The sequence below is a fragment of the Phycodurus eques genome, chromosome 6 (assembly GCF_024500275.1).
Source record: "Phycodurus eques isolate BA_2022a chromosome 6, UOR_Pequ_1.1, whole genome shotgun sequence".
Lineage (NCBI taxonomy): Eukaryota > Metazoa > Chordata > Actinopteri > Syngnathiformes > Syngnathidae > Phycodurus > Phycodurus eques.
The window spans coordinates 28,982,734-28,996,847 of NC_084530.1; the positions used below are offsets into that span (position 1 = coordinate 28,982,734).

General features: G+C 45.2%; 1 protein-coding gene across 1 annotated transcript; it reads right to left on the minus strand.

The window, feature by feature from the left end:
- Positions 1-3,650: 3,650 nt before the first annotated feature.
- LOC133404258 (transcription factor Sox-10-like) lies at positions 3,651-7,248 on the minus strand. The gene is made up of 4 exons (XM_061679987.1): positions 7,169-7,248; positions 6,164-6,865; positions 5,735-6,006; positions 3,651-4,589 (listed from the first exon to the last, which is right to left on the minus strand). The coding sequence occupies exons 2-4, from the start codon at positions 6,598-6,600 to the stop codon at positions 3,796-3,798; spliced, it is 1,503 nt and encodes a 500-aa protein (XP_061535971.1). The 5' UTR covers positions 6,601-6,865; positions 7,169-7,248; the 3' UTR covers positions 3,651-3,795.
- Between the last annotated feature and the right edge of the window lie 6,866 nt (positions 7,249-14,114).

Consider the following 14,114-nt stretch of genomic DNA (forward strand, 5'->3'; position numbering starts at 1 on the left):
CATGTAAGCGGCAAGGCCGAAAACCAACATTGAACGCCCGTGACCTTCGAGCCCTCAGGCGGCACTGCGTCAAAAACCGACATCAATGTGTAAAGGATATCACCACGTGGGCTCAGGGACAATTCAGAAAACCAAAGTCAGTCAATACAGTTCGGCGCTACGTCCGTAAGTGCAACTTTAAACTCTACTATGCAAAGCGAAAGCCATTTATCAACAACACCCAGAAACGCCGCCGGCTTCTTTGGGCCCGAGCTCATCTAAGATGGGCCGACGGGAAGTGGAAAAGTGTTCTGTGCTCCGACGAGTCCGCATTTCAAATAGTTTTTGGAAATTGTGGACGTCGTGTCCTCCGGGCCAAAGAGGAAAAGAACCATCCGGACTGTTATGGACGCAAAGTTCAAAAGCCAGCATCTGTGATGGTATGGGGCTGTGTTAGTGCCAATAAACATGGGTAACTTACATGTCTGTGAAGGCACCATTAAAGGTACATACAGGTTTTGGAGAAACATACGCTGCCATCCAAGCACCGTCTTTTTCATGGACGCCCCTGCTTATTTCAGCAGGACAATGCCAAACCACATTCTGCGCATGTTACAACAGCGTGGCTTCGTATTAAAAGAGTGCGGGTACGAGACTGGCCTGCCTGCAGTCCAGACCTGTCTCCCATTGAAAATGTGAAGCGTAAAATAGGACAACGGAGACCCCGGACTGTTGAACGGCTGAAGCTGTACATCGAGGAAGAATGGGAAAGAATTCCACCTACAAAGCTTCAACAATTAGTCTCCTCAGTTCCCAAACGTTGATTGAATGTTGTTCAAAGAAAAGGTGATGGAACACAGTGGTAAACATGACCGTGCCCTAGCTTTTTTGGAACGTGTTGCAGCCATAAAATTCAAAGTTAATGATTATTTGCTATTTCAAAATTCAAAGTGAATGATTATTTGCTAAAAACAATAAGGTTTACCAGTTTGAGCATTAGATATCTTGTCTTTGTAGTGTATTCAATTAAATATAGGTTGAACATGATTTGCAAATCTTTGTATTCTGTTTTTATTTATGTTTAACACAACGTCCCAACTTCACTGGAATCGGGGTTGTAGTTCATCCATCCGTTATCTGTACTCAGTAACTCTTGTCCGCATTTGGGTCGCTGTTAAACTGGAGTGCATCCCAGCCGGCCTTGGGGGGCGAGGCAGAGTAGAACCTGGGCTGGTCGCCTGCAGTCAAACGCAGGGCACATATAGACAAGCATTCACACCTTTGGACAATTTAGTGTTCAACGAAGCTAACATGCATGGGATGCGGGAGGAAGCCGGAGCAGTCGGAGAGAACCATGCAAGAACGCGCAAACTCCACACTAAGACTTAGCCGAGGTTCAAACCCAGGACGTCTTGACTGTGGGGCAGACGCGGCAACCGCTAGCACAGCATGCTGCCCCACATAAACAGTCTTCGATATATTTTAATTCAATTGAGTCACTAAGTATGACATAAAAAGCTGTCTGTATGGTGTTTAGAAATGTATTTAGTCGAATATTTTTGCTTAGTTCTAAATTCATTCGTTTCTCATCAAGACTCAAGAGTCATCTTCTCAAATCAGCATATTCCAATTAATCTCATGTGTTTATTGCTGTTCGTTTTTTCTCCCTTTCACAAATATTTGTTCATCATTTTAACTGACCTTTTGCATTTCTTGCTTTTGTGTTGTACGCGTTGTACGGTGTCATTGAGTCGAGCCGAATGTTCCGTATTAAAGAAATGTTAGTGTTATGTATTTTGGTCACGAATGGTGTTGCACGCAGGTGTCAAAAATAAAGTGAGTCTATTTCATGTTTCTTGCTAAATTTATTCATTCTTTTCAATTTGGCAGAGGATCTGTGCCAGGCTTTTGATGATTATTATTATTTTGTATTTATTTTTTGGTCTGGATATGATGTATTATAATAATCATGAATACAACCACCACCATCGCCTGGTTGAAACAAGCTTGGCCCATTAAAGGCACAGGGGTACAACTAACGTGAAGGCCTCACTCACGCCGTCTTGAAGTTGATTTTGTCAGACATGCATTTATTCAGGTGCAAGCGCAGAAGGCAAGCGTGCGAGAAGGCCAATACCGAGAGGCTGAAATTGGCCAGCTCTCCGGTTCTTAACGCCCTCCCCTTCTCTCACTTTCTATCCCTCTCGCTCACTCAATGGCTCTCTTTGTCTTTTTGCAGTAAAACTCCGTCCCCAGCCGATTAAATGCGAGGAATTAGTAGTCCATTTTAGCCTACTGTGCATACAAACACACTAAACAGCTTATGCTGCCGGGGCACCGATTGTTATTATTACAGTTCACACGTCAGCGGCGTGTTTTTAATTTACTTTTCTCGGCCCTCGCTTGCTAAGTGCAGCGTGTGTTAAGAGTCAAAATGTGAGTGCTGCATAAAATAACATTAGAATGGAATTTTCTTCACATATTACTGAGGTAAATAGCAAATAAATCTTACAAGTTTATTATGATTTTTTTTTTTTTTATAAATAAATTGATTTAATAGATGACAACAATAATATTTCAACATTGCTTTTTCTTGTAAGGAAGCAAAATACTTGGCAAACACTTTGCAAAACTATTGAGAATTATTTTTGGGAAAATGGAGGAAGCAAAAGGTGTGGCATACTTATAGCAAAAACAAAACGGCACGGTAAGAGGGTCAGTATAAAATGGGAAGGTATGCATCACATATCGTAAAGTAACGCCCGCGGTAATGACTATTATTCACATTGCCAGAGAGGAAGTATGGAAGCCTGTTCGGTCCGCTCGCTCGGAACAACGGTGGAGTCGAAAACATGCAGAACAATTGTACATGTGATTCCAAGTAATCCTTAAGCAGGACCCAAAGCTGGCCAATTATCTCAAGGGATTGGATCGAACTTTGCACTACACTCTATTACAACACGTTAGCAACCCGATTTGATTCAGCAAATCGTTACAAAGTAAGAAGGAAAAGTGAGATAGTTCAAAGTTTTCTCGAAGTGGGCAGGCATTGGAAAGTGTATTGGCACAAAATGACAATGAGACTTGAGGTAAAGTGTCCAAGACGGAGCAAAAAAATGTGAAATATCTTCGAAGAGCTCTCTTTCCCTCTCTTTTTCCTATTGTTCCCATAAACGCTTCAGATCAAATAGGTAGCAAAGGATACAGACGCAGAAACACGAGAGTTATCGCCGAAGAAAAAAGGCCGCCGTTACCAAAAACAACCCGAAAATTGGGCGCCAACTTTGAACGAAACGTGTTCCGGAAGCAGTGGTGAAGCTGTGTAAGTGTGTTATCATGTCAGTCACAATAAAGTTACTCTAGTATAGCAACATCAACGATACTACTCATATAAAATAACACAAAAAGATCCCAAAAAACAAACAAGTGTCCTTTAGTTTGGTTAATAAATGGGATGACGTCAGTCTGCGAATCTCTCCGGGGTTATCGTTTGTCGTATTTCAAACAATCCATTGTCTCCACTCCAGTTGCTGTACACCTTCACTCGTACAATCCTGATGGCGCGCGTTGCTCTCGAATGTATCTTTTTGATTGGCTGCATGCCCCCGCTGAACAACTTGCCGCCCCCCCCCCCCCCCCCCTCTTGGATGCATTTGACCAGCTAAAAAAAAAAAAAAAAGTAAAAAACCTCTAATATTACATCGATATGGCGTAGACATACAATCGCACGCACGCTCACATCACGCGAACTCCCATTAGCAAACGCACGCACACAGATGCTCTCACACGCTTCCCATATATTCCTGGACTCCCCCCTCAGGGTCTTGTGAGTGTGGTGTAAACAGGCTGCTCCCAGTGCGTGGGGCTGTGGGAGGGGGCCACGCTGGAGGGGTCGCCTATGGTGGTGTACAGAGGCCTCTGTGTAGGGCCCATGTAGGAGAAGGCTGAGTACAGCCCGGGGGCCTGACTGGAGTGGGTGTAGTACGCCCCGGGGGCCTGGTGGTCTCCGTAGTCAAACTGAGCCCTGGAGGCCAGCGAGGGGAAAGCAGAGCCATAGTGAGGGAGGCTGAGCGGGGCGTAGGTGACGTGCGCGCCCGACGAGGGCGACGACGAGGCCTCGGCGTAGTGGCTCCCGGACCCGGACTCGCTTTTGATCTGGGCCTTGGAGTGGTCGGAGGACGTGGGCGAGCCCTGAGGCTGCTGTTGCTGCTGCTGCTTGGAGAGCCAGGCCGAGTGGCCGCTGGCCGCGGCCAGGGCGTAGGCGTAGGACGAGGCCGAGGTACCCGCGGAGGGGCCTCCGGCGGCGCCCTGGGGGTGCCCGTTGGGGGGCAAGTACTGGTCGAACTCGTTGACGTCGAAAGGCTCGATGTTGGACATCACCTCGTTGCTGATCTCGCCGATGTCCATCGTGCCGAAATCGATGTGGGGCTTGGAGCCCGATGACGAAGGGCCGCCGGATGCCCCTTCGCCGCCTACGCCCAGGGGGCCCCTGGAGCCCCCGGATCCTCCGGCCCCTCCCGCTGCCCCCTCTCGCTTGCCGTCTGACAGTTTGCTTGACTGGAGCTCTGTCTTTGGGGTGGTTGGGGGCGTGGGGGGGCTGTGACCCTGACCTGGAACGGACGGATATGCTTAGTTTAGCGACGCGACCGGGATTATACATCGCTGTGAGAACGGATGCCATTTTCTTTTACTATTACTGCTGCTACTGGATACCGGAACATCCTCCATTAAGTATCGTCAGTTGTGACAAACTCAGAAGGAATATACTCGGCAACATTGTTAACAATAATATCACGATACAATGATGATGCAATAAACAATATGGAGGGAAAAGGAACATCAACAGCATGATACCGGACATAACTACAAAACATCACCCCCCCCCCCCCCCAAAAAAAAAAAAAAAAACATCTTGACTTTTAGATTCTCCCAGTTCAAGATGGTATAGAACTACATTGATCTTTTGTGCCACACGTACTACCGAATTAAGATATTTTCAACCACTGTCCCACGAGGTCAGCAGGTGCGCCACAGAAAATGACCCAATATTACGTCATTAGTCCCAGAAACTGTTACTGTATGCAAAAGTGTATGCAAAATTGGAGTGCAAATAACGCATCGTTGTCCGCCTATCTGCGCCAGCGACATATCGCGACAGGCAGAACAATTGAATGTTCTTTGACGGAGATGGCAAAAAAGTACATCGTCATAATCTGTCTAGCTAGCAATCATCTGCTTGGTGCGGATGTGAACTATCTGCCTCGCCTCAACGAAAGTTGGGAAGCACTCGGCTAAGCTCGCCGAACTCGATGCCTAATTCGATTGGAGCAGGTCATTGCTGCGGCGTATTCATTCGACCGAACGATTCGGTGCCTCGGTTTCCGCGCAATCTCAGTCCGACGGATACGAGTGCTCGTCAACCACCGAGCCAGGTGTGATGAACCGGTGTCGCCCAACTGGTCTGGAAACCGTTGTTGACGGTACGGACTAGAAATAACGTTCAGCTGTCTATGCCGGCGAAGTATCGTGAGTTGTTTTGTCCCTGCTGCCCTCTAGCGGAAGAGAATTTCAGTTGTTCTGCCTGTCGCGATACATCGCTGGCGTAGCTCGTTGAACAACGTTACGTTATTTCTTTGGAAGTACGTAATAAGTGAAAGTGGATTAACGGCACACCGGTCGGCAATCGCGATCTGAGCACTTCTCTGTACTCTTTCAACTCGGCGTTGGTCTTTTTCGCCCCCCTTGCGCCACCTACTGGCAGGGTGGTGGTGGTGGTGGTGGTGGTGGTGCAGGTCGCCCAGAGGTGATACCGCGCCGCCATTGTGCTCCAGATGCAGGCTCTTGTAGTGCGACTGCGAGTGGCCGGCCTCGCCCTCGCCGGGGCTGTCCGACTCGTTGGCGGGCGCGAGTTTGCCGTTCTTGCGCCTCCGCGGCTGGTACTTGTACTCCGGGTAGTCCTTCTTGTGCTGCTTCCTCAGCCTCTCCGCCTCCTCGATGAATGGCCTCTTGTCGCTCTCGTTGAGCAGCCTGCGGGAAGGAGAACAAGGAGCGGTTTTGACTCCGAACGTGGAAGTGAAACTATGCGTAAATGGAGACGCGAGCGTAATTGGCCGCTCCAGTCGCTGTTTCGGCCTCGCTCCTAATTTCTCTGCTTTCTCTGCGCTGCGTGGTTTTTCATACAGACCTCCAGAGTTTGCCCAGCGTCTTGCTGAGCTCGGCGTTGTGCAGGTGGGGGTACTGGTCGGCCAGCTTCCTCCTGGCCGCCTGCGCCCACACCATGAAGGCGTTCATGGGCCGCTTGACGTGAGGCTTGGCTTTGTTTCCGTTGTTGACGCGCACCGGCATGGGCACCAGGGTCCAGTCGTAGCCGTCCAGAACCTGGCTCACCGCCTCCCGGATGCCGATGGGGAAGCGCTCGTCCTCCTCCTCCGACTTGACGGCGGAGCGGTCGTCCCCGGAGCCGTCCGCCGCGCACAGCGACGTCAGCTGGGGCGGAGGCCCCGTCAGAGGTGAGTCGTGGCCGGGCGGAGCTCCGGCGCGGCCCGGGGAAAGCGAGTGAGCGTCGTCCGAACCTCCGGGGCTCAGCTCCGCTTCGGACATGCTGTGCTCCTCTCCGGACATTTACAAAATCAAAAATAGTTTTGAAAAAAAAAACAAAAAAACAAACAAACAAAAACCCGCTTAATTCGTTTCACGAGAACTTTCAATTAATTTCACTGATTTTTTTTTTTTTTTTTTTTTTTTTTTATGGGACTATGTGGAGTTTGCGATGGTCCCGGTTAGTGTGGACTCTTTTAATACGAAGTCATGATGCGTAAATGTGTCCAGGTCCTTTTTTCTTTTTTTTTTTTTTTCTTTTCTTCTTATGCATCGAAATCCGCTACACCTGCGGGGAAACACATACGATAAATTAGTTATACTATATCAATTACTACATTTGTCTCTGATCAGTAAATTTGAGGTGGAAAAAGTCTAAACGTTAAAATGGGCAAAAATAAATAAATAAATGGCGTATCGTGTCTCTCAACGAATTGAACAAATAAGCCGCATTTCATCAAATCGCAATTAAAACCCAATCTAAAAAAACCCGAAAGAAATTACATCTAACGAATCGATATCGCTCACATGTCTGATTGGTTTTAATATTCGGTTTTTATTTTAAAACAACTGTTGTAAATACATAGCTTACCGTGAGTGGAGACGCGCAGTGGTTCCACGGGAGTGTGTGCGGCTGGCCGTGGAGCCGATGAATGGCTGCTCTGTGTGGCGACACCGGAGCTTAAAGAGCGCCTTGTGAGAAGGACTGCGAGAGGGAGAAAAAAAAGGAAAAAAAAGAAAAGGGGGAGATTGAAAGTGGAAAACATTCCCAGAGAGGCAGCATTCCAGCGCACGCACTGGGCCACGCCCACCCGCGCGCAACACGGCGCTTCCATTGGCTGTCGCCTCGGGCCGCCGGGAGCCGATTGGGCGAGGGCGCGGACGGGCGTCGGGGCCGGGCCCGTCCGCGCCCTCGCTGCGCCGTTTGCAACGGGGAAGAGGTGAGATGGGACATGAGAGTCGCTTGAAACGAGTCCACACTGAGGCCATTCAGTGCGCGCAGAAAGACAGCTTTGTTGCCGCTCTTGACACGCCACATCAAACAAATAAACAATCGGCCCGCTGACTTATTACACTCAATGCGAAATCGAAATCACCCCCAAATTGGCCGACTCCTCCGCTTTGATTGGCTGGCATACGGGGAAACGTCGAGTTACGGCTCTTTGTCAAGTCAAAATGTCTCCGTGAAAAATGACGGAGGAGGAGCGAGGCAGACGTGTGCAAGTGTCCGCAGGGCGGCAACGAGCCGCAATGTTGCGAGAAAATTGGGATTATGACAGCGAAATGTTACTTCAATCGACATTCCTCATACAAATTATCAAGTCGCTAATTCAATTTATGCATTGCAGGTGTAAGTGCTTCGTATACAATATAGTCCCTAAGTTCTTTGGCCCTTGGGTACTATTTAGCCCCCATTCTACGGTTCTAGAAGCGCCCATTATCCAATGATTGCGTGTCGCACCGAAACAAATTGTTCTCGGATATGATTCCTAATATATTATCGAAACAACCTCGTGTGTGCTATGCAGAACTGTCACCTTTCAAAAGAGCAAGCAATGACGGATCCCTGTGGTGCTCCACGCAGCCAGGGGTGCAATATCACTCTCTCTCTCTCTCTCTCTCTCTCGCTCTCTCGCTCTCTCTCTCTCGCTCTCTGAACCGAGGGACGATTATGAATGGATGTTAATTGAATGAATATCCCCATTTTATACACTACGTGGCGATACATCGAAAGTCAAAGTGAGACATGAGGACGTGAAAAAAACGAATGTTGTTGTTTTTTCCCCCAGGTTTTTCCTCATTTATGATTTTTTTAAAAATAATGTCCCAGGGATGTTAACTCTACAGGGCATTTCAAAGCAGCAATAATGATATATTTTGCCAGCTTTATATATATATAAAAAACAATTATAATATGATTTTAAGAATGAATATCATTCAGAAAGTAGCTACGCAACTTTTTCTTTCTTTTTAGCACATTGGCATTTTGCAAATGAACGATGACATCAATAAATGCAAAGAATTGTACAGATAGATACGAATGAACTCCGACCTCGTTGATGAACTCGCAGGTCAAAGTTGTGTACAAAATCCAAACTATTGACTCAGTTGTTCACCATAAAACAGACTCGTCGCTTGTTTAAGCGGACAGTCGCTGTTAAGAAGCGACCATTGAAAAGAAAGAACAGACCCACATTCATATGTTTGTCAACTGGGGATTTTTGTATTTCTTCTTTCTTTTTTTTTTTTTTTTAAAATGCGTTTGGGATTTAATTTGAGCGTTCCTCTTCCTGCACGCACAGCGGCACTGATGCGGACGATCTGCACGCTGGAAGGCCGCAGACAAGCATGACGCGCGCGCGCCCGCGCCCGTGCACACGCACGCACCAACAATGAGGCTTGTGTCCCTCGTGGCTCTCGCTCGTCTCTCTTTGCTCGCTTTGTCTGCATCTCAGGTGAATCGCAACCATGTGATCAAACGCCCGAGCCTCTCTATCCATTAACCCTCGTAAATGGTGGTGGTGGGGCGGAGGGTGGGGTTGGGGGGGGGGGGAGAAAAAAGGGGAACAAAAAGCAGTTTTGTGCTGCAAACATGAAGAGAGGAAAGGAGGGGAAAAAATGATAACAGAGAGCGATGTGTGCGTGTTTTTTCTGCCCTTGTGTCCGAGCATCGACGCTGGTGGCGCACACGGAGAAAATCCTCCGCCGCAGCAGCAGAAAGGACGCATGCCCGCTCTCTGCATGCAAGACGTTTGGTTATTTTATTTTTTATTTTATTTTATTTTTTTTGGGGGGGGGGGGGGGCTCGTTTCTGGATTTATGATGATGAGGATGAAGGAGGATGCTCGGTGTTGGAGGTGAGGGAGGGGGAAGGGGTGGGTGGCGGTGGTGGCGGTGGGGCAATGAGGGGTTGGTGGCGTGGGGGGGGTGGGGTGGGGGTACCCACAGGCTGCACCCCGCTGATCAACTCGCCGGACCAGGCCTGGAAGTGAGTGTTGCATTATTTTTGTCGTGTGTGTGTGTGTGCGTGCGCGCGGGCGCGCTGTAGGTTGGCGCAGTGCACGAGGGAGGAAGTTGCGGTTTTGCGCAGAGAAGTTGACTTAATGCACTTGGATGTGCAGGACCCCCAGGGAGCGAGCTGGGGGTCGCGCAGCGCACTCTAATTACACTCGCCGCCAAGTGGAAGCATTTTATCCAGCAATTCCTTTTTCTTCTTTTTTTTTTTGTTTTGTTTTGATTTTTTTTAACTCCGCAACAACTTCCAATAACTGTTTGACTTTTTTTTTTTTTTTTTTTGCCTTGCATTTAAATGACATTTCATTTTAGATACACTAATTTAATGCATATGTTTAGCATTCGCGGTAAAGTGCAAATAGAATCTATTTCGACATACGGCAACGCCAATTATATTTCGAATTGATGTGATATGACGTTCAGAAGTACAAGACAAGCGAAAAGATTTTAATTTAAAAATAGTTATCACGAGAAACGTCGTGTATTAATTGATATTTTGACATTCTCGATGTTTTTTTATTCCCCCCCCCCGCCCCCCTCCGCGCGCGGCGTTGTGTGGTAAAATGATATACATTTTTTAATGCTCCTTACAAAATGAAAACATTCCTCTACATACTGCATATTATCCAGACAATTCGTATCAAAAAACCAAAAAAACAAAAACAAAAAATCCCGAAGTATAATAAATTCATCACGAGCTTTAAAATATTTAAGGAACCTTGTCATTTATGTTTGCGATAATGTGTGTGTTCCTGTACTCGGCGCACATCGGTCGCAAAACGCCAAAGAAGGAAAAAAAAAAAAAAAAAAGCTGAATGCAGACGGCATTTCTTCAATCGGCCTCAAGCGTTTGAGCTCCTTTAATTGCAATTGGTCGACGGCAAATTGATATGCACGGAAGATGACGTTGATCAAATGTTTTGTGGTTGAGTTTTTTTCCTCGCCTGCAGGTTGTTCTCATGCTCAGGCTGCAACACAGGCCTTCTTCATCGTTGGGGTTTCGGCCTACTTGGAAAACACACCATTGCCCGTTACATGGGCTGGCGAGCGGCTATCGATGATGTGATGGGCGTTCTGCTTTGAAGAACGCCTTTCTTTTTTTATGCTCAAAATATCCCAATCGATCTACTAATAATTGCGCCGGAGTAAATAATGGCCATTTTTGGGGGGTTGGATGAAAACGGATATTGTTACTCAAGTATACATCGCATATATGAAAAGCACGTCGCGAAACTCCAACTAAACTTGATTTAATTCGACTTAGCTAAACAACTAATCCTCATGTATGTAACTTGACATCATGTAAGTTAACGCAACTGATCATGCAGCCGAGGTTCATTTTTAGTTTTCACGTTATTTATTTGTTTTACAGATGTTTTATTGTCGTCATTCGACTCAAGCGAATGAAACAAAATGTGATGCAAAACGAAACATAGCAAAATCTGACTCAATTCATTCGAGTTCATTCCAGTTCAACTAAATGTCAACCCGGTTAAATTTAACATAATTTAGTTCAGCCCAATCGGATAAAATGTTAAAGCATAGCGTAAGGTGACATAACAAAACTCAACTCAACTCATATTAGTTCAACCCTTAAATGTAACGTAAGTTACGGTAACTCGACTAATTGTTCCTAAACCCGGTTAAGTTAAACATAATGCAAACAAAAGCGATTCAACTCAACCAAATTCATTGTAGCCTAATGGAACAAACGCAAACACAATTCATCTTAGCTCAACCCAATTAAATTCAACATAATGGAAACAGCACGATTCAAGTAAATTCATCACAGCTTCATGTCACAAAACCTAACCAACTCATTGAAGTCATTTTAGCTCAATCCGGTTGAACTAAAGGTAACATAAGCCCAACAAAAACAAAACAAAAATAAATTCGACGTAGCGAATTTCATGCAACTCAACTCCTCTCAGCTCACGCAAATAGAGACAAACTAAACGTAATGTAGCGCGGCATAATGAAACTCAACTCAGTCCAACCCAGTTAAACCGCGCTGAAGGTAACATAGTGTAGCGTAACGTAAAATAACGGAACTCGTCTCAATTTAACATGTGTAGATGTAAATCAACTCATCCTAGCTCAACCCAATTAAATTAAGTTGAATCAGGTCTGTGCAATTCCCCCCCCCCCCCCCCCCCAAAATTGTCAAAACTCAATAGTGCGGATTATACATAGGTATAGGCGCCAGGGGCGTCAAACTCAAATTCACGGTAGGCCAAAATAAAAAATTGGGACAACGCGCGGGCCAAACGCAATATTTAATGGAAAATCACAGCGATGTGGATGTTTCCCTTCTCTGCATAAATGTAGCGTTAAAGTTTATCATATGACAACAAATTTAAATTTTGCTTAAACACTGAATCTGGAATAAACAAACTTTAATATTATAAACACGAGAAATACAATTTGTGATGAAAGACAACAGTGGTATTTGTTTGTTGTTTTGTATTTAAATAGAAAACATGAATTCCTTCTGTATCTCCATCTTCTATTTATCTTTGTCCAACTCCCTTTCTCTTTGATGTACATCTTTTATCAACGGCCAACAACAAAACAACCCCAAAAAAATAAGAATGTCCTTCAATAAAAATCCAAACTTCAAACTATTAACAGTCCCTGTCTAGGAGTTGATAAAGGGTATTAAAAAAAACAACGATCCAATGATGTTATATTCTTTGTTACAGCCACGTTGCTCCGCACACGACAAGCAGGTCTGTCTTTTACTTTCGTGAACAGACAATCTGCCTCCCACCTGTCTTGGAAGTTAACCATTTTCCGTCTTTCGTTTGGCCATTTTTGGGAAGGTGACGTGTAAATTTGCTCGAGGACACTCGTAGCATCGTTGCTAATGACTTCAACAGAACGGGAAGGGGCGCTCGTCGGTCTGGACTGGTGGGCCAACACACTAGCAAAGCATTCTGGGATTTGGAATATTAGTGGCGCATGTGCTATACACTGGGGGGCCAGATCTAATACACATTTGAATATGGTCTTGCGGGCCAAATATAATTACATCGTGGGCCAAATTTGGCCCTCGGGCCTGAGTTTGACATATATGGTACAGGGGAAAATGGAAAAGAGCCTTCACATTCTATAAATGTATGCCGCCATCTAGTGGTTATGAAAAAGCTGTACACTTTCATTCTAGTATGCCAACACCACCTAGAGGTTATGAAAAAGGTGTAGCCTCCACTTTCATTCCAATATGACAAGGTTACGTATGACTGCATGTACAGTTGTATTCATAAGTTTACATACCCACGCAGAATTTGTGAAATATTTTATTTATTATTATTTTATTTTTTTTAAGTACGACTGATGACTGAACAACAATCATCATAAATGTCTTTATGGTTATGTTTTGTTGACTGATAAGGCTTTTCTCAAATGCTTGACAGTTTAATTAGAATCCCATTCAAATAAAATTAAATGTGTTTTGCCTGGTCCTTCATGTTTTCTTTAAAGAATTGTACCCATCGTACAAATTCTGCCTGGGTAATCAAACATATGAGCACAACTGTGTGTTTTCTCATTTACGAAATAAAAATAGGGCTGTGAATTTCTAAATAAGAGCAAGGAAATAAAAAGAAAGTATTAAGTGTTCAAATAAGGTGCTTAACTTCAGAATCATTCTTTCAAAAAACTAACAAAATACAGATAATATTTCATGTTTTGGGTCACTGATGGTGTCGTGGTACACTCGCCTGACTTTGGTGCAGGCAGCGTGGGTTTAGGTCCCACTCAGTGACGGTGTGAATGCGAATGCGAATGGTTGTCCGTGTCTATATGTACCCTGCGACTGACTGGCGACCAGTTCGGGGTGTAGTCCGCCTTTCGCCCGAAGTCAGCTGGGATAGGCTCCAGCGTCCCGCGACCCTAAGCAGGATAAGCGGTGTTGAAAATGGATGGATGGATGGATGGATTTCATGTTTTGATCATAGGGGTAGAAGCAAAATCATGCATTGTAAAAATGCATTATACATAGGTAGAAGGGTTTTCCAGAATTTTGAGGTCAACTTTGGGGGTGCGTCTTATAAATGGGTGCGCATTATACATGAGAAATTACAGTAAACTAAACCCGACAAAGTAACCCAACTCATCTTAGTTCAGTTTAATGAAACATAAACGTGATGTCATTCGAGTCCTCTTTGGTCAACACGGTTTAACTGAAGGAAACGTGACGTAAATGTAAAAAGACAATTCAACTGAGCGTCACTAAATGTAACCCAATGTAACGCAGTGTGGCTTGTCGCTGCTTTGCAAAAATAAATGTGACAAAATAAAGTCAATGTAACTAAACCCAGTTGAACCGTCTTCTACCTCACTCAACCACAAAGCATATTGCCGGCCTGTCATACAAGTGGAAATTATCTTTAATGCAGAAAAAAATATATAGTAATAATATATATATTTTTAAAAAGGAACCACATGTATTTTGTGACTGTAAGCAAAAAAAAAAAAAAAAAAAGGAAAATAGAGCTCACATGGTGCATCAGTGCCTGTGC